At 44.3% G+C, this 23,282-nt stretch overlaps 1 protein-coding gene across 3 annotated transcripts in view; it reads right to left on the reverse strand.

Moving 5' to 3' along the window:
- The window catches only part of LOC147618582 (histone deacetylase 19-like), an 87,183-nt gene extending 64,833 nt beyond the window's left edge, over nucleotides 1-22,350 (reverse strand). For 2 of the 3 annotated variants that reach the window (XM_086773607.1, XM_086773608.1), the window contains exon 1: nucleotides 21,445-22,344. In XM_086773607.1, coding sequence (XP_086629733.1) covers nucleotides 21,445-21,972 — 528 coding nt within the window. In that variant the 5' untranslated portion in view covers nucleotides 21,973-22,344. Of the gene's footprint in view, nucleotides 1-21,444 lie in introns of all 3 variants that reach the window. The other variant, XM_086773609.1, reaches the window with a different exon arrangement.
- Nucleotides 22,351-23,282: the final 932 nt, after the last annotated feature.

A 23,282-nucleotide genomic window follows, 5' to 3' on the forward strand; every position in this document is an offset into this window, starting at 1 on the left:
CAAACCACCTAGCCTGTTGCTTTGTCCCGGAGAGCAACAAAATGCTCATCAAACTCCACCCGTATGCTAGTCTTGCAAACCTGATGCACTGAACACCTGGGAGGAATGCTTCCCCCTCTCCCATCGGGAACTATCTCCATCCTGCCCTCACTGTGAACTGGGATAGTGGATGTATCCCCAGTAAGAATGTGACCAGAATACCTGCAGAGATCCTGTAAATCAGAACGGAAAGGAGTCATGTGCCTGGAAGCACCACTGTCTAGAATCCACTCCCTAGTATCCATTGCGGAGAATCCTCCAACCTCCTCCCTACCTGAAGAAAATGAAACATCAGTGTCCATCACCTCTAGGTGCACAAAAGCCGGAGTCTTCATGATTGCTGCTGAGGAATCTTCACCCTTCTCGGTCTTCCGCTTGGGACACTGCCTCCAATAGTGGCCTTTCTCACCACAATCATTACAGGTCCTCTCTGCCTTTAGTTTCTCGTGGTCAGTAACGGATTTCTTCTCAAAAGACTTCTCCGATGAAGCCTTCCCTTTAACCATGTTACGGCCTTTCGACCGTTGGCCAATCAAGGCCTCCAAACCTCCACCCTGAGGAGGGTTCGTGAATCGTTCCTCCTAGTCCAAGACCATGGACACAAGCTCCTCCCACGTGATGATGCTGAGCCTACCACTGGTAATCAAAGACGAGTAAAATGCTGAGTACTGAGAGGGCAAGTGTGACAACAACGTTATGGCCATGTCCTCTGACGATATCTCCTTCCCAGCCTGAAGAACTTCCTGCTGAAGAGCCTGCAGCTTGTTAATATGCTCCCGCATTGTCGACGACTTTGCAGGGCTCATATCCCGCATCTGTACTTCCAAGGAAATCCTCTTCATGGGTGATACCCTGTTGTAAAGAGAGGCCAAATGCTGCCATATACCTCTGGCCAGCGTCATATGCTTTACATGATTGATTACCTGCGATGTGCAGTTGAGGAAGATAAACGAATGGACCCTCGCGTTGACACGATCCCACATCTGTGCATGTGCCTCCCGGTCCCTTCGGATCGACAGTAACTCCCCTTCCTCTACTTCCAGCCGTGGAACCCCAACAACGACGAAATCAGACAGGTCGTAAGACTCCAGAACAAATTCCATCATAACCTTCCATATGCCGTAGTTGTTCTCTTCCAATTGCTGGTCCACCGAGAACGTGGGGAGTGTCGAGATCTTCACATGCCTCTCGGCCATCTCTAACAGATCTGCCATTGCGGGGATGTACTCTAAAAAGGGTGGATGGGTGTTGCAAGTGGCTGTCCAGCAAATCAGCCCACCGTCCTCTTGCTTCTCCTCTTCCCAAACAGTCCCGAACAATCCACCAATCAGCAACACAACAGTCCCCCTCTTGCTCACACAAATCCCAAAAACTATCTAGAGCCTAGGCTCTAATACCATGTCAGAATACGCAGCGGAGATGATGACCAGATCTGGGAACACAAGAGCAAAACGCAATGCAGAAAATAACAGCACGAGAGAGAGAGAGAGAGAGAGAGAGAGAGAGAGAGAGGCGTGCAACTCTGCTCTATACACAAAAAGAATCCCGGAATGATACAAAACTGGCAAGGGATGTGGGGCCATTTTATATGGCCCCCATAGTGCAGTCGGCCTGCTCTAGAACAACCGACAGGACACCAGAGGAGCCCACGACCCGCAAACAGCAGTCGGCCAGCATAAAAGGTCCACGACCTGTCCAGACCAGTCGGCCAGCTCCATGATGTGAACACAAACGTGCTGATGCCGTCGGCCAGCAACTGGGTCCTCCTGCCATCACAAGGCAGCCACCCATGCCAAGAAAAAAAGGAAAAAATGGGGGAAAAATACGGGGAGTGAGGAAAATTGAGAAAACACCTACAAGGGCAGGCACACCCACAACAAAGGCCCTGGTGTCAACATAAAAGATAGGAGATGACTTCTAACAAACACCATCTAGAACATGTTGATGCAAAAACGCAGACACAAGGGAGAGGAGAGAGAGAGAGAGAGAGAGAGAGAGAGAGAGAGAGAGAGAGAGAGCTGGAAATTCAGTATCTTTCGTATAGTACAAAAAGGTACTCTAGTCTACAGCCCTAGGCTGCCTTGCTAAAAATGTGAACATCACCCAAAACAGTCCCTAACTTGGACCCATTCCTTAAAGGAATGAATGATTACAACAATGAGCATGTGCCCCCTTTTATAGCCCTTTGGACTCCTTGGAGTGCCGGCCGATCAGCAGTCAGCCAGCCGATTGGTTATATAAATCATAAAATGCTGCGCCTGCAGCCGCCTTGCCATGTCATGATGCTCCTTCAGCCACCTTGGTCTCTGGTACAGCCGACGCCTCCTGTAAGCAGCCGACAATACCCCTTCATGCAGCCGACAGCATCCTGGTCCTCCTCCAAGTCCAAACTTGCCACCTCAGCACCTTATGCTCCATCTTCTGGTTCTACTGCTCTTTTTCTGGTTGCCCCTTCTGGACTAGCTCCAGAGAATGTCCATGGCATTTTATGCACATGACATCTCCCTCTGCTAAACTTGATGACTGGATTCCAACCTGTTCTTGGATGACTATCATCATCCCACTCTATTCTCGGAGTCCCTCTGTCATCCATCCAACTCTGGCAACCCTTTTCACTGAAAACATGGCCCTGCATCTGTTCCATCCAGTCTCCCCAATCCATTCTTGCCCTGACTCTAAACACTATCTTGGTCTTCATTCCTGAGAAATGAGACTGGCACTCTCACATCACCCCTTGGAGGATAATCCTCCCTTGGGATCGTTGCCCGAGAACCTATCTGGCTCACAGGACTGCCATCCCCTCTGGCTTTGTGGAACACCACCAACCAACCTCTTGGGAGCTCTTCCCGTTCCTGTGTTCCTTGCCTTGGGCTTCGTACCCGTGTACTTTCCTGTACCTTGGACCTGTACACCATCATATGGGACTGAATCAGTGTTTAGCTTTGCTAAGCCTCATGCTCTGATACCAATGTAACACACGGAAGCTCTGGGAGTCTTCTTTCAGCCCTAAACACCATCTAGAACATGCTGATGCAAAAACGCAGACAGAAGGGAGAGTAGAGACAGAGAGAGAGAGCTGGAAATTCAGTATATTTCATTTAGTACAAAAAGGTACTCTAGTCTACAGCCCTAGGCTGCCTTGCTAAAAAGGTGAACATCACCCAAAACAGTCCCTAACTTGGACCCATTCCTTAAAGGAATGAATGATTACAACAATGAGCATGTGCCCCCTTTTATAGCCCTTTCGACTCCTTGGAGTACTGGCCGACCAGCCGACTGGTTATATAAATCATAAAATGCTGCGCCTGCAGCCGCCTTGCCATGTCATGATGCTCCTTCAGCCGCCTTGGTCTCTGGTACAGCCAACGCCAGCCGACAGTACCCCTTCATGCAGCCGACAGCATCCTGGTCCTCCTCCAAGTCCAAACTTGCCACCTCAGCACCTTAGGCTCCATCTTCTGGTTCTACTAATCTTTTTCTGGTTGCCCCTTCTGGACTAGCTCCAGAGAATGTCCATGGCATTTTATGCACATGACATTAACCCATGAGTTGCATAGAAACTGGCTGTCCCACATACTGAGGTAATACCTGTGTGTGTTGGGGCTGATTCATCAAGTCCCCTCCGAAGTACTGGTGTGCCACAGGTTGAGGCGACGATTCAGCCATGGTTTGAAGCTCCGGAGGTTGTATCAGCCATCAATTCAGTCCAAAGAGTACCTGTAGATAATGCTTGGAAAAGCTATCAACGATGAGGGTTTGTTGAGGCAAAAAGTATGTCAAGTAGGGCTAATTTCTGGTTCCCTTATGCTGTAGATGGGTAGGTCGGCTTGTGAGAGAACACGTGTCAAATCGGCTGGTCAACTTCAGCCAGGTTTCCAACACGTGAAGAGAGCTCAGCAGAAAAAAGTCCCAAAAAGCATGCGACTATAATCAGTCCATAAGGTTGCTAATCATGGGCTTTCTCCCCTCAAATTAGGCATAAAAGTGCACATACACATGACTTGCTTTTTTTATAGAAAAAGCGGCCCTACTGTAGTGCGCCCACCTGGAGCCGCCAACAGCCCCCACAGATGGCAGTTAGCACGTGCCCATGGCTGCCTGTACGGCCAGATCTAGGGCACGCTACAATGCCCATCTTTTTCTCTGAAAACCCCAAAATTCCCAGGCAAAAAAAGCATGCGCACACAGTCCCTATGGCCGAGTTTATGCAATATGAGGCTCTCTCACACACACCCTTGTTCCTTCAGTGGAAAGTTGGGAACTGTGTGACAAGACCCAAAAACACCTGCATGCTTAAACACTATTAACTGAAGCAGGAGCTCCATAATTACCATGTTGCTTGTCCTTTGAGGGGTTTTGGTTCTTGCAAGAGTTACCTGTAGGATCACCACTCCTTTTAATAATAAGGGTATCGTCAAAGTTTTTGGCATAGCAGTATATGCTGTCCAGTAAATGAATGCAGTTCCGTAGAACCTCCTCCTGATAGTCTGCCCAAAAGGGAACCGCTACTTCAAGTGCAACCAGCCCCGGGATTGTCCAAAGAAGCAGTCTTCGGGTGGTAAGATCTCGGTCCACATTATGAAACTACAAGGTAACTCTTTGAACTCATATGTTGAAATTCATCATCTAGATTCAAGTAGTTGCCAAGGTTGTCGAATTAGTAAATCTGCCTTTGGTACGCATGATCTCCTCCGAGCTTAGGGATCTATACACAGCCATCAAGAGCGGACTTTGTTTGACGACGACTCTACTCACAATCTTAATTCTTCGCATTTGGTGCAAACACTCCATCTACATAGAGGTGACAAGTGATCATCATTATGCGGTCAAACTTGCCACCAAGGGTGCAAATGCGAAAGTGTGGGACTGACAATTGCTGGAGTCAGGGATGCAACAGCAATGTGTACATGCGCACACACACAGTCATGGAGATGCACAGAGGCCTAAGCACTACTCCAATGAGTGTCTATGGTTATGACCTAAGTCTTTAGCACAACCCTCTAGATAAACTAGCTCTAACGCTTATAATCTAATTCCACAACAAAAGAATGCTTAGTAACTATTTCTTCTTTCTTCCGTTTTTAGAACTAAATCAAATGTGAATAAGAGGGTGTTCCACACGGTCCGGGCAAAAAACCTCCTAAAGAGGGAAAAAGTGCCCCGGCCTAGTCCTAGATGAGTTTACATATCACTACCATGACATACAATCTACAAACCCCCTCCTGGAGTGATGATGTGAACATGTACAAGAATATGACTGATCAATCCCCAAAATGCAGTAAGCCCAAAGCTTTGCAAAAAGCTTTGAACTTTTCAAGAGAAAGAGCCTTTATGAACAAATCTGCCATGTTGTCATGTATAGGTACATGAACCCATAGTCACACGGAATGGGCATTTTTAGACTCCGGAATGTTGGGGATGGCAACATCTTCTCGTTCCCATTCCCCTCCCGTGTCACTCTTTAGTCACAGGGAATGGTCATTCTCAATCTTTTCTGTCCCCGTTCCCCGTCCCCATTTCGCGTCCCATGTGACTATGCATGAACCAAGTTGATGCACTTTGATGATAATGATATAACGATAATGCACCTCACTGCGCTTACCGCGAACATGGAACACAGGGTTCTTTGTAACTGCCAGTTCACTCTGACTGTTAGTAAATATAGTATGGAGGACAACTATCCAACACCCAAATCAGCCATAAGGTGTCTCCGCCAAACACACTCAACTCTAACTGTAAAAGTTGCCCTGTACTCAACTTCACGGCCACCGTTGGCTGCTTCTTGTTGAGCCATGAAATACATGAAATCACCAAGATGAATGCAAAAGCCACTAGTGGATACTATGGTGTCGTAACATACAATCCAATTGAAATCACTAAAGGCATGCAGTTGTGACTCACCTCCTTGGATAGAACAATCCGAGATATTGATTGTCCTGTGTAAGTAGCGAAAAACCAGCTTGACAGCCTACCAATGCTTGGTACCTAAATTGTGTATACATCTACTCAATTGGGAGATCCCAAACTAAATGTTTGACCTCTATGGCATAAATAAATTAGACATCTAGATTCCAATGGCCTACTGATATAACATGGGTCACCTGGATCCTAGAGATTAAGTCCAACAACTGTCTCTGTAGGTGTAGCAACAGGCTTAGAGTGTTCCAGATTAAACTACTTGAGTGACTTCAAGATAGAACCACTTCAGCGACTTCCGTATATACTTCGACTGCAACATGACAATACTATCATCATGCTAAAGAAACTAAATGCCCAATCAGTAATGCAACAAGCCCAAATCTCTCATCTCAAATGATGCATGTAATTCAGCCTTAAGATTGAAATCCTAGAGATTAAGTCCAACAACTATCTCTGTAGGTGTACCAACAGGCTTTGATGGGAGAGAATTAGGGTTAAGAGTTATGTGGGAGACATACACAGAGAAGCAAGGGAGAGTGAGAGAGAGAGAGTTGTGGGGATAAGTCAACTCATCAAGTATGAGTGTGTGACTCCCCTATCACACATGTATATTGCACTAGTACACATAGTGCACTTAGTACATTAAAAGTACTAAGTGTACTATGTACTATAACTTATGGGCTTGTACACACTATAAGGGTGGGCATAACGCCTTTACCCCAACAACCTCCCACTTAAAGGCAAAGTGCCCTTAAGTAAAGGAAAAGAAAAATCAGCATGTACATGATAATATACAAGGCCATATCAAGGCTGAAACTGGCCTCATCCAATGCCCATCAAGTGTCTGCAATGAGCAAACCGCTCCGGAGGCAAACTCTTTGTCAACAGATCAGCCGGGTTGTCATCCGTATGAATCTTAACAAGCTGAATTTGCTTGTTCTCTATCACCTTTCTGATGAAGTGATACTTCACATCCACATGCTTCGTCTTTGCATGAAAGACAGGGTTCTTTGCCAACTGGATGGCACTCTGACTGTCACAATGCAACAATGGAATATCCCCTGTATAGCCCAAATCAACCACTAACCGAGATAGCCATAATGCCTCCTTGCAAGCCTCAGTGGCTGCAATATACTCGGCCTCTGTAGTAGATAAGGCAGTGCACTTCTGCATCCTGGATATCCATGACACAGCACCTCCTGTGAATGTAAACACATAACCGGTAGTAGACTTCCGGTTATCTGGATGACCGGCATAATCCGAATCCGTGTAACCATGCACTAATGCATCCTGTTTGCCAAAGCAAATGCACAAATCCTGTGTGCCCTTCAAGTATCTCATGACACCTTTCACTGCTTCCCAATGCTTCTTGCCAGGGTTGGCCATGTATCTAGAAACCACTCCCACTGCAAATGCAATGTCCGGCCTAGTAGCAACCATGGCATACATGAGACTGCCACAAGCTGAAGCATACGGAATCTTGGCCATATCAGCCCTGTCTCTATCCGACTGTGGGCTGTCCATAGCACTGAGTTTCACATATGGAGGCAAAGGAGTACTAGTCTTCTTCCCCCCGTCCATATTGAACCTCTGCAAGACTTTGCCAATGTATTCCTTCTGAGACAAATACAACACATGCTGATTTCTGTCCCGAAGTATCCGCATACCCAAGATGTGATTTGCATCACCCAAATCCTTCATATCAAAGGTTTGATGCAGCCTCTGCTTCAAGGTATCCATCTCCTTACGAGATTTCCCGGCAATCAACATATCATCAACATACAAGATGAGGATCAATAGACTGCCATCCAAAGCTTTCTTGGTGTACAAGCAGTGATCTATGTCACTTCTCCTGAATTTCTGAGTTTTCATGAATGTATCAAATTTATGATACCATTCCCTTGGTGCCAGTTTGAGCCCATAAAGACTCTTTTTCAGCCTACATACAAGCTTCTCCTTTCCATTCACTGCATAACCCTTTGGCTGCTGCATATATATCTCCTCATGGAGATCACCGTGAAGAAAAGCAGTCTTCACATCCATCTGAATCAAGTCCAGATCATCATGCGCAACCAAAGCCAACACAGCTCTAAGTGTGGTCATTTTGACCACTGGAGAGAAAATCTCCTCAAAGTCCACACCATATTCCTGCTTGAAGCCCTTAGCCACTAACCTGGCTTTGTATCTTGGCTTAGCATCTGATGCAACTTTGAGCCTGTATACCCACTTGCATGGCAAAACCTTCTTGCCTGCAGGTAAATGCACCAACTTCCAAGTTCCATTTTTATGCAGAGAATCCATCTCTGACTTCATGGCACGCTCCCATAGAGCCTTGTCTGCCCTCTGTAAAGCCTCCTTATAACATGAGGGCTCCCCACAGTCAATAAGCATCAAGTAGTCAACCCCTGGAACAAACCTGTCAGGGGCTCTGGAGGGTCTTGTGGACCTCCGTACCCAATGACCATCATTTGCAGGTTGCTGTCCAGCCTGCATATCACCCATTGGTGGTTCCTCTTCCATGCCATAAGGCTCAAATATCATGCCCGGTATCTCCTCCAACTGTGGTATATCCATAGGGATATCTTCTGCCATCTCTGGCTGTCCATATGGACCATTTTCAGCACCATTTAAGGGCTGGTTTTCCTGCTGTAATGGCTGATTTACAGCCCTTGGTTGTTGTCCATGATGTCCATCATCATCAAAGATGACTCTGCCAGGCTCCTGTTGCCTTGCAGGCTCCTTATACATGCATGTTTCATCAAAAATGACATCATTGCTGCGTATGATCTTTCTATTCATGGGATCCCAAAGTCTATACCCCATTTCACCTCTGTCACCATATCCTAGGAATATGCATTTGTGAGACTTAGGATCAAGTTTGGTGCGCATTTCCCTGCGTATGTGCACATACGCAACGCAACCAAACACTCTCAAGTGCTTGTATGACGGAGGCTTCCCTGTCCATACTTCTTCTGGCACTTTCCCACCAAGCCTCGTGTTAGGTGACCTGTTTATAAGGTGAACAGCTGTCATAACAGCTTCAGCCCAAAAACCATGAGGTAATGCAGCATGTGACAACATAGAACGGACCTTCTCCTGTATGGTCCTGTTCATCCTCTCTGCTGTCCCGTTTTGTGGAGGATCATAAGGAGTAGAGAGCTCCCTCTTGATGCCTTTAGCATCACAAAAGTCCTGAAACTGTTTGGACATATACTCTCCACCATTGTCGGAACGCAAAGCCTTCAGTGTTTTACCAGTTTGATTCTCAACAAGAGCAACAAACTTCTGAAACACTGAGAATGTATCACTCTTCAAACGAAGAGGATAAACCCACACCTTGCGTGTGGCATCATCAATAAAAGACACAAAGTATTTTGCCCCTCCCAAAGAAAGCTGAGGCATCTCACATACATCTATATGCACAAGCTCTAACTGAGCATCTTTCTGTCCAAGAGCTTTCTTGTGGGGGCACTGTAGTTGCCTACCAGATATACAATGCTCACAAAACTGAAAACTTGAAAACTTTAGAGAAGGCAAGTAACCCAAACGAGACAATTGCTCCATTCCCTCGACACTCATGTGTCCCAACCGGCTATGCCACATAGAGATTTCCGGCAGCTCGGTTGCATTTACATTAGCATGGTGACAAACACCTGCATGCATAAAGTAAAGAGTGTCCACTTTAGAGCCTCTGGCAACAACCAGTGAGCCCTTACTAATTTTCCACTTTCCACTACCAAATGTGGTAACATAATCAGCATCATCAAGCTGTCCAGTAGAAAGCAGATTCTTCTTGATCTCAGGCACATGCCTGACATCATGGAGCATAAGCTGTGAGCCATCTGAAAACACAAGCCTCACATCACCTCTACCAAGAATCTTGCATGCATGGTTATCACCCAAATAAACCACTCCTTCATTGCCAGCAGTATACCTGACAAACAAGTCTCTGCAACCTGTGACATGAAAGGAGGCACCTGAATCAATGATCCATGAGTGCATACCATGACCACCTGTAAGAAGTGAATGGGCATCAAGTGAAGAAGTAAATAGGACCTCATCCTCACTGCCACCTGCATGTGACACATTGATTTCTTCAATTTTGACTCCACTTTTGCCCTTTGGCTTTACATCTTTGGCTTCATCTTTCTCTTTGTCTTTGCCTTTTCCCTTTTCCTTTTGATCATTTTTCCATTTGTAGCATTGCTTTTTAATGTGTCCCTTCTTGCCACAATAATGGCATTCCAAATCCTTTTTGGAGCGAGACTTGCTCCTTCCCCTTTCTTGGCTTTTTCCCCTTTGCTGGGATCTCCCACGTGCATTCATTGCATTGGACTTTCCAACAGAGTTGTTTTTCCTGTTCATCTCTTCTTGAAGAAGAGCACCCTCAACATCTGCATATGACAGCATAGCATTCGAATTGCTAGTGGCTGTCCTGAATGTGTCCCAACTCTCTGGCAAAGTGCATAACAGAAAAGTGGCTTTGAACTCATCATCCATTGCCAACTTTTGATTAATGACCTGGCTGACAATACCATTAAACTCATTTAGATGGGCTGTCATAGACGCCCCTTCCTTCATCTGAAGACCTATGAGTTTCTTCAACCAATACACTTTGCTTGAGGCACTTTGTTGGGCATACAAGTCCTGCAATCTCTGCCACATTCCCCAAGCTGTCTTCTCTTCACGAATGCTGAAAAGTAATGAGTCTGACACAGACAACATGATGGTAGATCTTGCCAGCTCATCCATATCTTCCCACTCTTCAGCAGTAAGAGAAGCGGGCATTACACCCCTTTCTTTGATAGGCTTGTGCTGCTTTTTCTGGAGCAACACATTGTAGCACTGGGTTTGCCAAATATCATAGTTATGCGAGCCTTCAAGCTTCTTGATGTGAAGCAATGAAGAGCTCTCACCTGTGGTTGCCATAGCAAAATGCAACCTGTCAATGCCTGACTCCCTGCAAATGTGCAAACACTGCACCAAAAGCACACAAAGTGCTCACAGTTTTTCTCCCAAAGTTTATCTCCCACTGCGGAAGCAAGAATGCAACTTTTCTCCCACTTTATGTGATGAAAACACCAAAATCTGGTTGCTGCAGATTTTGGACAGCACCTTAAATGTGCTCTTTTGCCCTTCCAAAGTACTGTACAGCAGTACCAAGTGCTCACCAATGATGTACCAAACCTGTACCGGCAAGTACAGCAGCTGAATTTGAACCTTTTGGTCACTCAAAACAGTGTACAGCCATGCCAAAACATGCACAAAGCTGTGCCAAATCTGTACCAGCAGGTACAATGGCAATAAATGCTCTCCTGGCTGTCCAAATGAGTGAAAATCAGACTTTTACAGTCCTGTACACTGCATAAAACAGTCCCGAACAGAAATTGGGCAAAAGCCCCTTGACTGCAAGCTGATTTTTGAGGATTCAAGGCATAAATGTCTTGCCTGCTGCTTTGCCAAGCTCAACAAGCATGAAAACTTGAAAAGCCCCTTGATTTAAGATCAATTTCTGATCATACATGGTACATTGACGCACATGAAGGCATCCAGAGTGTTCACGATGCTTCCCCCTGGCCACATATACATCAAATACATGAAAGCCCCTTGATTTACAGGCACATTGAGTGCTTGTAAGGCATCAACACATTATCCACAGCATCAAATGCGATTGCCTGCATGCAAATCAACCAAATCGACACAAAAGCCCCTTGATTTGCACTGCAATTTGCTGCAATTTGCTGCAATTTTGCCCAAATGTGCGATTTTTCACATCATACAGCATGTATGAGTGCTTAATTGCACAATTACATCAAAAGCCCCAAATTTCGACATCCAATTTCCTGCAAATTGATCCTGATTTGACCAGTTTTCTGCAAATTTATCCTGATTGTGACCAATGTCACACAATTTTGCCAATTTTGCTCAAAAATTGAGCAATTGGGCACCTGTACCTGCTCAATTGTTGATTGTACTTGCTCAATTGCAAATCCCAAAAAAAAATTGAGGCAAATACCTTGTAATTTCTGATTTTTGTTGCAGGAAAGGAGGGCGTCGATTTTGCTGTTGATGCTGCTGCTCGTACGTTAATCAAAAGTAGACCATGCTCACGTAGATGAAATCCAGGGTTTTCCTTAAAAACGGGATTGTAGAATTTTTCGGTCCAATGCATGATTGGCCTTGGAAAGAGCTGCACACCTTGCACGGCTCCATGAGAGCAGATCAAAGTCACAAAGACTGTGTCGTGGTCGACAATGACAGTGCCTCCTCCACTGAAACGCTTAATAACAGGCACTTGGTCCCAGAGATGCCCATGACGATGGCAGGGGGGGTTTGTCCCATCGTTGACGATGCACCAGTTGTCGTGTGTGGTGCGTAGCAAGCGTTCTTCTAGCAGGAGCTGCTGGAAGATCGGAAAATGGCGTAGCCTGACAAGATTGATCATACTCCTGGTGGTGGCTTGCGCTTCACGCCCAGCCTGCGACCTTCCACGCTTACGGCTGCTGCCTTCGCCACTCGCCTAGGTGGCCAGCCGACTCCTTCACGTGCTGCTTTCGCTCAACGCTCACTCACGCCTAATGGTTGCTACTAGCCTTCGCCTGCGTAGTAGCCGTCTCAAGCCCAGCGCTACACGATTTCAGTCGACGCTTGCTGCTTTCGCTTTGTGGACCACCCGATCAAATCGCCACTCCACGTTCACCGCACCAAGGCTTCTTTGTTACACTTTAAGGCCACCAGCGCCTTGCTGTAGCACCTGGTGTGGAGGTTGAAGCAGAGAGCTCGCCTTGCCTGGCGTTCAACACAAGCAGCACACTTGATTTGCTACCTAAGCCAGGAGAGAAATCAACGCCTGCACCTTCTTCTCCTCTACAGCAAATTCGACACAACCATGTTGGAAGTTCAGGCTCTGATACCAGTTGATGGGAGAGAATTAGGGTTAAGAGTTATGTGGGAGACATACACAGAGAAGCAAGGGAGAGTGAGAGAGAGAGAGTTGTGGGGATAAGTCAACTCATCAAGCATGAGTGTGTGACTCCCCTATCACACATGTATATTGCACTAGTACACATAGTGCACTTAGTACATTAAAAGTACTAAGTGTACTATGTACTATAACTTATGGGCTTGTACACACTATAAGGGTGGGCATAACGCCTTTACCCCAACAGGCTTAGAGTGTTCCAGATTAAACTACTTGAGTGACTTCAAGATAGAACCACTTCAGCGACTTCCGTATATACTTCGACTACAACATGACAATACTATCATCATGCTAAAGAAACTAAATGCCCAACTAGTAATGCAACAAGCCCAAATCTCTCATCTCAAATGATGCATGTAATTCAGCCTTAAGATTGAAATCTTCTCATCATTAAGGCCTATGAGCAGCATGTCATCAACGGATAGAACGATGACCAAAAATTCCTCTTTAGTCTTCTTGACATAGAGAGTACTTTCAGTTGGACTATTGCAAAAACCATGTGCAACCAAGCAGGGTTGTTTCCATACGGCGTACGATGGCATATCGTACGAAATACCGTACGGTACGATACCATACGTACTAGTACGGATTTTTTCAAGAAAAAAAAATCAAAATTCTTTTTTTCTAAAAATAATTATTTTCCAAAAAAATTTAATTTTTTTGGTAGGTAATGGTCTTTCTTTTGCTTATCTATGGCTGTTTGCGCTTAAAACACAGTATTTTATCGTACAATAAGGAAAAAATTTATATCGTACCGTATTTTCCCGTACGGTATCGTACCTGACAACTATGCAACCAAGTATGCATCAATCTTCCCATACCATGCTCTAGGAGCTTGCTTAAGGCCATACAAGCTTTCTGTAACCTGCATACTTTCTTCTCATGCCCCTTCTGAACAAAAGCACGAGATTGAGATATATAGACCTCTTCATTTAAATTACCGTTAAAGAAGGTAGTCTTGACATCCAACTGATGTACATGCCAACCATGGCGCTAGTGTACAAAGGTTTCATCATACATAGTCAATGCCCTTGTGCTAAGCATAACATTTTGCAACAAGCCTAACTCTATAGCAGTCAACACTACCATTTGCCTTTCTCTATAGCTGTAAACCACCTTTGTATCAATGGCTTTCTTGCCATGAGGCAAATCATCCAAATATCAAGGGTTATTCTTAAGGATTGAGTCATACACATCCTGCACACATCCAATGATCATCTTCATGTGCTTCCTCAAAGGAAACAGATTCTTCTTCATTCATTGTGTGAGCTAGCAATGACAACATGATCCACAACATAAGTAGATGCATAATGAGAACATGCACATGTCTTGCTAGGCAAAGGAGCTGCCATTCTGTTGTCACGTAGTGTATCCAAGAACCATCTTGGCACCCATTTGGACCCTTGAATGGCTGTCCATTCCTCACCCACTGCTTCCTCCACAACAACATCATCTATGGACTATACAACAAGCTGAATCTCAGCCAATGAGGGCTGATTTACAACTGTCAGGGGCTGAATTACAGCACCTTGTTGAGCTCTTGATTGCTCCACATATGGCTGACCCAAATTGTACAAAGGTAGGAGTGTATCAAACAAATCCTATGGACATACCCCTTGCTACTATTTGCATGTAAGCATCTGAGTTTCCCACAAAAAAAACGTCTCTGCTCACCAAAAAACGTCGTCTCTGCTCAAAAACCATGAGGCAAATCTTGCCCCTTCACAATGCAATGTGCCATCTCCGTAAGAGACATGACATATACTCCCCCCTCCCCCTCCCCGATCTGTATGAAGGGTACCAACTTTACATGCAAACACATTTTCAACCATGGAGAGAAAGTACCTAAAGCACATAAATTATGCTTCAATCAATACATCCAATCATGCCTCAATAAATGTCACAAAGTAGAGGTATTTCTCGAGAGAGGTCCTCCTCATACAACCGCATGCATCATTGTGTAATAGCTGTATTTTTTGGACAGCTCTCGTCGAACCATCTTTCGGGAATCATGCCCATTGCATGTTGCCCAAAATACACCTCTCGCATACATATTTGACAAGTGCCTCAAGCTCTAGCAACTCTGGCACCATGTCTTGTCTTCTAAGGCGCAACAAATTGCCAAAGTTCAAGTGACCAAAGCAAACATGCTAAAGCTCCGTGCCACTCATACCACGTGTGGCAGTGATTGAACAAGCATCATGTGCCAACCTCTCATAAACATCCAACCTATAAAGGTCATGACATAATGTATCCGAGGCAACAATGGTGTCACCATCAACCATCACACTGACCATAAACTGTGCATCTGTCATCCACAAATTTGACCACTAGGCCTGCCCTAGCAATGGCCGAAACTAACAGCAAGTTGTTCTTGATGCTTGGTACATACAAAACATCGAAGAGAGTAAATGTCCCACCATTACAACAAATGAGTACAAGTTTGTCAACTCCTTTTACGGGATAGGAGTTGTTCGCACATGTGCCAGTACCTCCTTAGGAAGTAGACCAAAGAGGTGAAAACAGATCTCGCTAAGAAGTGATGTACTTGCTAGCACCACTATCAAAATACTAGACATGTGAATATGTAACTAACATGCATATATCATGTAGAGACGGATCATATCTATAGTGCACATGAAATCCCCGATCATCATATACATAGATCACGGATTCGTTCTTCTCAATACCAAGTGATGATGCATTGGCCAAGCCGTGCCTGAATCATTCTTCTCTTTCTTCTTTGCCAACTTTTCCTGCAATCGTTGTACTTGCCCTTCTTCTTAGGCTTGTCACCTTCTTTCTCTACATCCTTGCCAGACTACTCCATCGAATCTATCTTAGACCTATTACCCCCCTCTAAGAATGCTTTGCCTTTACGATGTTGATTTGTTGCAAAGGCTTAATCCCCAATACACATAACAGACATGTTTTGCCTTGACTGAAACCATCATCAAATGTTTTGCCATAATAGACATGTTTTGCATTGACTGAAACCATCATCAAATGTGAAGGCATTTGGATTACCCTTCATCATGAGTCTAATGGTAGAAGCAGAACTCTGGTAAAAGTCCGACAATGCATTGAGAACGAAGGGTACCAATGAATGGTCGAGATACACCTCATCCACACTTGCAAGCTGCTCCTTCAAATCTTTGATTTTCGTGAGAAAAACCATCCATCGGATCTCCCTCATTCATATGCTTTTTATCTCAAGCTGTCGACGCAAGAAGGCAACACATGCCTCATTGCATACCTAGTAAAGCACTACAAGCGCATCCCAAGTCTCCTTGGCACTCTTACATGCGCGAATATGAAGAATTATGCTTCACTTCATAGAAAATACTATTAAAGCATATGCATTGGCATCTTTGCCATCCCATCTAGCTTGCTTTGAAGTAGAAGAGGGTGCAGATCTGCCGTCAAAGTAGACGTAGTATCACCCTCCGAAGCACCTGTGTTGCTGCAGGCTACTGACATGCTGGTGAGGCAAGGCGTGCCTCAAGTCCAAACACCACATTCCAAAAGCCTTTGGCAACAAGTACATGCCTCATTGTGTATGACCATAGTGGATAGATCGTGCTAACCAACTTGTCCTCACCACCAAGCATTCCAAATAATTCATTTCCAGCCATTTTTGCCTACAAAAAAAAGTAATCTGTCCCACACCAAATGCTACTTGTCCAACACACTGCAAATAGAGTGCCCACCAAATGCAACCTTTAGGCAACGAGTAGCTCACTGAAGGAAGACACAAGTGTATCAAAAATAACAGTGTAGGGAGCAGAGAAAATTATCTCATAGAACATGTCTGAACAAGGCTGACATAGAAGTAGTAGATGCAAGTCATATAAGAGATCAATGATGATGCAAAAGGTCAACGGCGAGGAGAGGGTGCAAGAATGAAAGCATCGAAGATCGAGCGCGAGCAGAGGTGCAGGTGCAACTGCCGCCCAGGGGGCTGAAAAGTAGGGCTCCCCAAGCACAGTCCATAGCTCGATCAGGGCTGGCAGAGCACCGTCGTGCGCCCCCCAAATGCATGCCCCCTAGAGGGCGGAGCAGAGTGAGCGGAGGTGGTGGTGGTGGTGCCACAGGCGGAGTGGAGGAGGTGGTGCTGCTGCCAGTGCAGTGGGGCAAGGGAATAGACCGAGTGTTGGCTATTAGTGTCGCCAGGTCAAGGGCAAACCAAGGATGAAGGTGGACAACGAAGTTGCAGACGGCAAGACTTTTGCGGACAACGACGAGCATCAACAAAAGGGCTGCTAGAAACACACATGCGGAAGCTCTGGGAGTCTTTTTCAGCCTAAATACCATCCTGGAACATGCTTGAGCAAAACGCATACAGAATATCTGAGTATTCAGTATATTCATAATGTACAAAAAGGTGTACAAGTCTTGCACCCATAGGCTGCCATCAAAAAGGTGAAAACAACTAGTCTAGAGTCTAATGTATGACCCTACTTCCTAGAGGAGTGAGTGCCTCTTAACAATGAGCAAGTGTGCCTTAAATAGGCCTTGGGAAGTCCTCATGGACTGGCCAACCTGCTGTCGGCCACGTCCTGGACAAACTATTTCCAATATTGTTACAACCGACAGGAGAATATTCCCTTCTTGCGCTGGCCGACAGCCCTCCTGTGTCCTCCACAAGTCCTTCCTTGCCCACACAAGCAAAATCATATCTTTATCTGTTGCCCTTCAAGGATCACCCCTGAGTTCAGCCTGCACATGTCTTGCACATGACAGGCCAGCACGGCAAGGTTCCCAAAGGGGATGGCGTGCTGCGATCAGAGGTGGAGATCAAGCATAGGAGGCTCGAACCTTGAGAGATCTGATACCATATGTTGGGGTTCAGGAGGATGCAGATGCAATAGTAACAACAGTAATCTGCACACACAACCGTGGAGATGCAGAGAAGCATGAGAGGGAAGAGAGCACACAAATCAATGTAGATTGCTTGATAATGAAATGTGTACCAAGTACACCCTAAAATGTGAATAAGAGGGTGTTCACACAGTTTGCGGAAAAAAACCTCCTAAAGATAGAAAAAGTGCCTTGACCTGGTCCTAGATGAATTTACATATCACTACCATTACATACAGTCTACAGACTCAAGGTCCAAATTCAAGACTACCGGCCACATCATGGACCATGATTAGATTACCGATCTCATAGGCTCTCTTTTGTTCATGATGGTGAAATTTTTGTAATATCAAGTGATGATTATCAGGTGTATACGCTACTTATGCCTCAGCCAAGGAAATATATGGAACTCTTGAAAGTGAATTGTTGTATTGTTTTGATGATCTTTCAATTCTGAAATTTTCTTAAGATCATATACTTGTGAATGCAATGTTGTTGCTTCTAATAAAATGAATAAGGAGCAAGAACTTTTGGATCAAAATTTGTGAGAGTTGCTTGATGGTGAGCAGGGATCAATAGCAGTTTGTTTTAAACCCGCTTTTCTTTTAGAAAATCTCAAGAAAGTAAAATAAATAAATTTTTAATGTTAAGTGTAAAAAAACAACACTAATTATGCTTTTTCTTACAAGTGTTAAGAAAGCACCTCGAGTTTAGGTGCCCGTTTTTTTTAACTGTTGTGCACACTTTTACGGACATGCTAGATCATCACCCACCTGCAATCGTACTATACGATGTACGGCCCACACCTACGCTACCGAGTGTGCCGTACTTTGTATAGGTCTATTGTGCAACTGTACGAACAGCATGCCACCCCTACATTTGCTTGTTTGTCGAGGGACATGTACGCCCGTTGGCCAGTTAAGGCCTCCGAACTTCCGCCCTATGGAGGGTTCATGAATCTTTCCTCCTGATCCAAGACCATGGGCACAAGCTCCTCCCATGTGATGGTGCTCAGCCTGCCAACCACTGGTAATCAAAGAAGAGTAAAATGCTGAGTACTGAGAGAGCAAATGCGACAGCAACGTGATGGCCATATCCTCCGATGATATCTCTTTTCCAACCTGGAGAACTTCCTGCTGAAGAGCCTGTAGCTTATTGATGTGCTCCCGCATCGTCGACGACTTTGCAGGATTCATCATCCGCATCTGTAAGGACAGCCGACAACCACAAGTAGACCTGCTGAAATCCCAGTCGGCCAGCACACGTGTGAAGTTGGCTAGCTACAGAGAGAGGCGAGGAGCAACAAGAGCAGTCGGCCATCACCTGGATCAATCCTAGAACCACAGGACAGCCTCCCACACCTGGTAAAAATAGAAAAAAAATATGGAGAGGAGGGAAAAATGAGAAAACACCTAAATCGGGCAGGCACACCCACAACAAAGGCCCTGGTGTAAACATGCAGACAGGAGATGACTGCTAACAAAAACATGGAATAAATACTATATCTGCTGAATGCACTCCCACACCTACTGCCCTGTTAGATGACACCTGTTCGACTGCCCAAGAGTACCTGCAGGCTGCCGACAGCACCTGTGGAAGCTGCCGACAAGGTACTCCAATGATGGTGATGATGTGCATGATGATCTGATGCTACTAACGATAGCGTTGATGACACATGCTGATGATGACGATGTAGATGATGGTGCTCCTCGTGCTCCTGATGATGATGCTTCTTCTAACACTAACTCTGATGAAGATACTTTTGACGCTAATTGACTGCTAACTAATCAGGGATTAAGTATGTTCATGCTGAAGATTAGCCATGGCACGGGCGTGCACGTGACAGATATGCACAAAAAGCTTTCTATCCAAAACATCATCGCAAAGAAGACATGCATGAGATGGGAAAGTCCAAGAAAATTACCCTCAATTAGCAGGCAGCTCAATGGCTCAACAACTGCCCCTAGCACACCAGCACTATGAATGTGACATGCCTACAAGTATGCAAGGCAGTGCTAGACATCAAATAGCAGCCGACACGCAGGTTTGGACATTGCAGGTGACACGTGGCAGTGATGACATGGTGACCGTGACATGCCAGTCGAGTACAGATGCACATCATTACTACTAGCCAATTAGGAGCATGGTGTATATATATACGTGGGTAGCCAAATCGTCATATTCATCTGATTTCCTCAATGTTGGACCTCACAGAGCGTTTCTATGTAGACAAAGTGCTAGCCAGGAAGGTACAGTAGCTCATAGGGCAGTGATTTGACGTCTTCATTCTCATCCATATCTTGTACTTTCAGTTATACTTCTTTCTTGTACATAATACAGAGTAGTTTAGGACGCTTGTGTGTGTTGTATAAGTGATCCGCCACTCTCTTTTTTCACTGTGGAAAACCCTAGCACATAGGCGCAAGTGTTCTACAATTGGTATCAGAGCCTAGGGAACCTACAAATTTCTTTTCTTTTTGACACCCGTGTGTGTTGACTGCTTGGATAGGGTAGAGCACCTAGTTTCCTAGAGTGCACGAGTTCGGGTTTTGGAAAAGTGTGTCCAGATTCTCTTCATTGCAGCTAGGTTTATTTGGGTTCTCTTCATTGCACTCGGGTTTATTTGGGTTCTCTTCATTGTACTTACCTCCCCACCAAACCCCTACCTCATCGCACAGGGCTGAAATCCCTCACCCATTCCTTGATCACTTGATTGGATTTACAGCTCACTAATTTGCTTCTCGGCATGAAGGCATCCATGGTTGCGCAAGAGGCTAAAATGGAGACTATATCTTCATGTCTCGACAAGATGGAGTCACCATCTCGAGCATCTACTATTCCGGATCTGTAATCTACGAGGGCTTGTGCTTCAAAGCAAGTGTGAACGATTCCGAGAACGAAGTGGAAAAACTTTCTCGAGGAGAATTTTCACTTCTTTGGATGCATGCAAGTATGTATTGGATGAGCTTCGCTCTCGGTTTGGTAGTCATCATTCTACACCTGTGCATGGTCGATCGGAGAGATGTCGTTCACGTCACCAACGGTCTCCTTTGCGAAGTCCCTCTCCATTGGATTCTCTAAACAATTCTTGCTCGCCTTCACCGGGTCGACATCGGGGGACTGCTAGTTTGCCAAGTTCTTCCTCCATGCCTTATGAGGAACAAGCTCAATTAATGAAGCTTCTGAAGCCTCCCAAGTTCGACGAGAAGACAGACAGAGAAGTCATCACCAATGGGAACCACGAGATAGCGGTTGCATATTCACCTTGAGTTGCGGTTGGGCTTGCTTGACAAGCATCATGGTTAAGTACAGAGGAAACCAAAAAAAAAAAAAGGGAACTTGGATGCATATATTTCTAGCCTAGCATATGACAAGGCAAGTATTTGATTATATCGATCGCAATAAGGAGAATGCCAAATAGCTTCAAACAAGAGATTGTGATATGTTGGAAAAGAAGGGAAAAAATTTTGCAATCACAGACTTCAGAAATTGTAAACCAGCCAGCAAAAAGATCCACGGGGTGGTAAGGTGGTCAGTCTTGTCATAATGGATTAGATTCACAATGTTATCAATGTGTATGAGGCAAGAGGTTTTAAAAAAAACAAAAGCACTGATCAAAAGTATTCACTAGAGGGCATCGTTACCTCATGAAATTTTAGAAGCTCCAAGATCGCCAGCACGATGTCGTTGACATAGCAAAAACCTGAGGCCTCACACTTCTTAGCATGATGGAGACCACCAGACCAGTTGATGGCAATGTCGGATTGGCCGTGGTTGAGCTTTACTGCACCCCCTAAAGAACCCCCAGCATAGCTTTGGCAAAATGAGTACAACCCATGGAAGACAGGGCAGTCCTCTCCAACGTTGAACCGTTTGAGTACACGGAGCTGCTCATGCTGAGTCTCTGGAGAAACGGATCTCAAGAAGGAGACGTAATCATCGGCATGGAAGCGCCCTAGGTCATCGTCTTGAGCTAAGTAGGGCCTGAACATCTCCATCTTGTGATGAAGCCCATAATGCACGATGAGGGAGTGAGCCATTCTGATGCGGTGGGGCTTCATGGGGTGGCCCTGCCCATAATAGTAGTTGCCCACCTCTGGGTCATAGAAGTATGAAACCACCCTCTTCCTCCCTTCTGGCCCTGCTGTCAGAGAGTTACCCCCACTCTCCATGCCCCCTCTCTCTCTCTCTCTCTCTCTCTCTCTCTCTCTCTCTCTATATATATATATATATATATATACACAGCTTGCCTGCCTCTTCCCCTGGTGATTTCAGCGAAAACAAGGTTGCATCCAAAATATAAGAGTTCTCTCTGTTGCGCTGCAGGAGCAACAAACAAACATGCTTTTTTGTTCTCAGTTAAGCAATAGCCTCGCTTCTTTCTTTCTTTCCTACCCTTAAGCAGGAAAAAAAGCAGGAAAAAAAACACACACAATCCGCAGGAAAAAAAAACTACTACTCGCCTGTTCTTCTTCCACTATATTTATATATAATCTTTCCACTATATTTATATATAATGTGTTTTCATGTGCTCTCTATATATATATATACTAATACTCAACTCACTAGTTGTTGTGGTATGTAAAACACATTAAGAAGCTAAACGTAGGAATGGGATTTTTTCCTCTTATTTTTTAAAAATTCAAGATTTCTTTTTTCTCTCCTCTCCTTGTGCCTTGGTTGTCCATGGTTAATATGTAATATGTAATATATATATATATATATATATATATATATATATATATATATATATATATATATATATATATATATATATATGTACGTGTGTATATATATACTAGTACTCAACTCGCACGTTGCTGCGGTATGTAAAAGACATTAAGAAGCATAACGCTTGAATGGAAGCCGGAATACAAGGGGTTAATCGAAGGGATTTTTTTCTCTTATTTTTTAGAAATACAAGATTTTGTTTTTCTCTTCTCTCCTTGTGCCTTGGTTGTCCATGGTTAATATGTAATATATATATATATATATATATATATATATATATGTAGTGTTGAAATTATATAAAATTGACATTTATAGAAGTTGATTATGTGTGTATATATGTCATTTATTTTTAATGACAGTTGTATAATAGAAGGATTGATAATATTCAACACTTAATTTAAGTGTTGAATATTAATGTTGAAAATATTCAACAATTCATATATATATATATATATATATATATATATATAAAGTGTTGAATATTGATTTATATTAAGTGTTGATTTGAATTAATATTCAACACTTCTTATTATAATTTATATTAAGATCTATTCAAATTAATATTCAACACTTTGTGTGTGTGTGTGTGTGTGTGTGTGTGTGTGTGTGTGTGTTGGTAATAGTTTGACTAAAAAGTGTGGTTGGTAATATTCAACACTTATAGAAAAGTGTCAATTTCGTATAATTTTAACAAAGTGTCGATAATATTCAACACTTAATTTAAGTGTTGAAATCATCAACTTCTTTAGGT

Source organism: Cibotium barometz, chromosome 34, assembly GCF_041138505.1.
Source record: "Cibotium barometz isolate CiBa-2024 chromosome 34, ASM4113850v1, whole genome shotgun sequence".
Taxonomy (NCBI): Eukaryota; Viridiplantae; Streptophyta; class Polypodiopsida; order Cyatheales; family Cibotiaceae; genus Cibotium; species Cibotium barometz.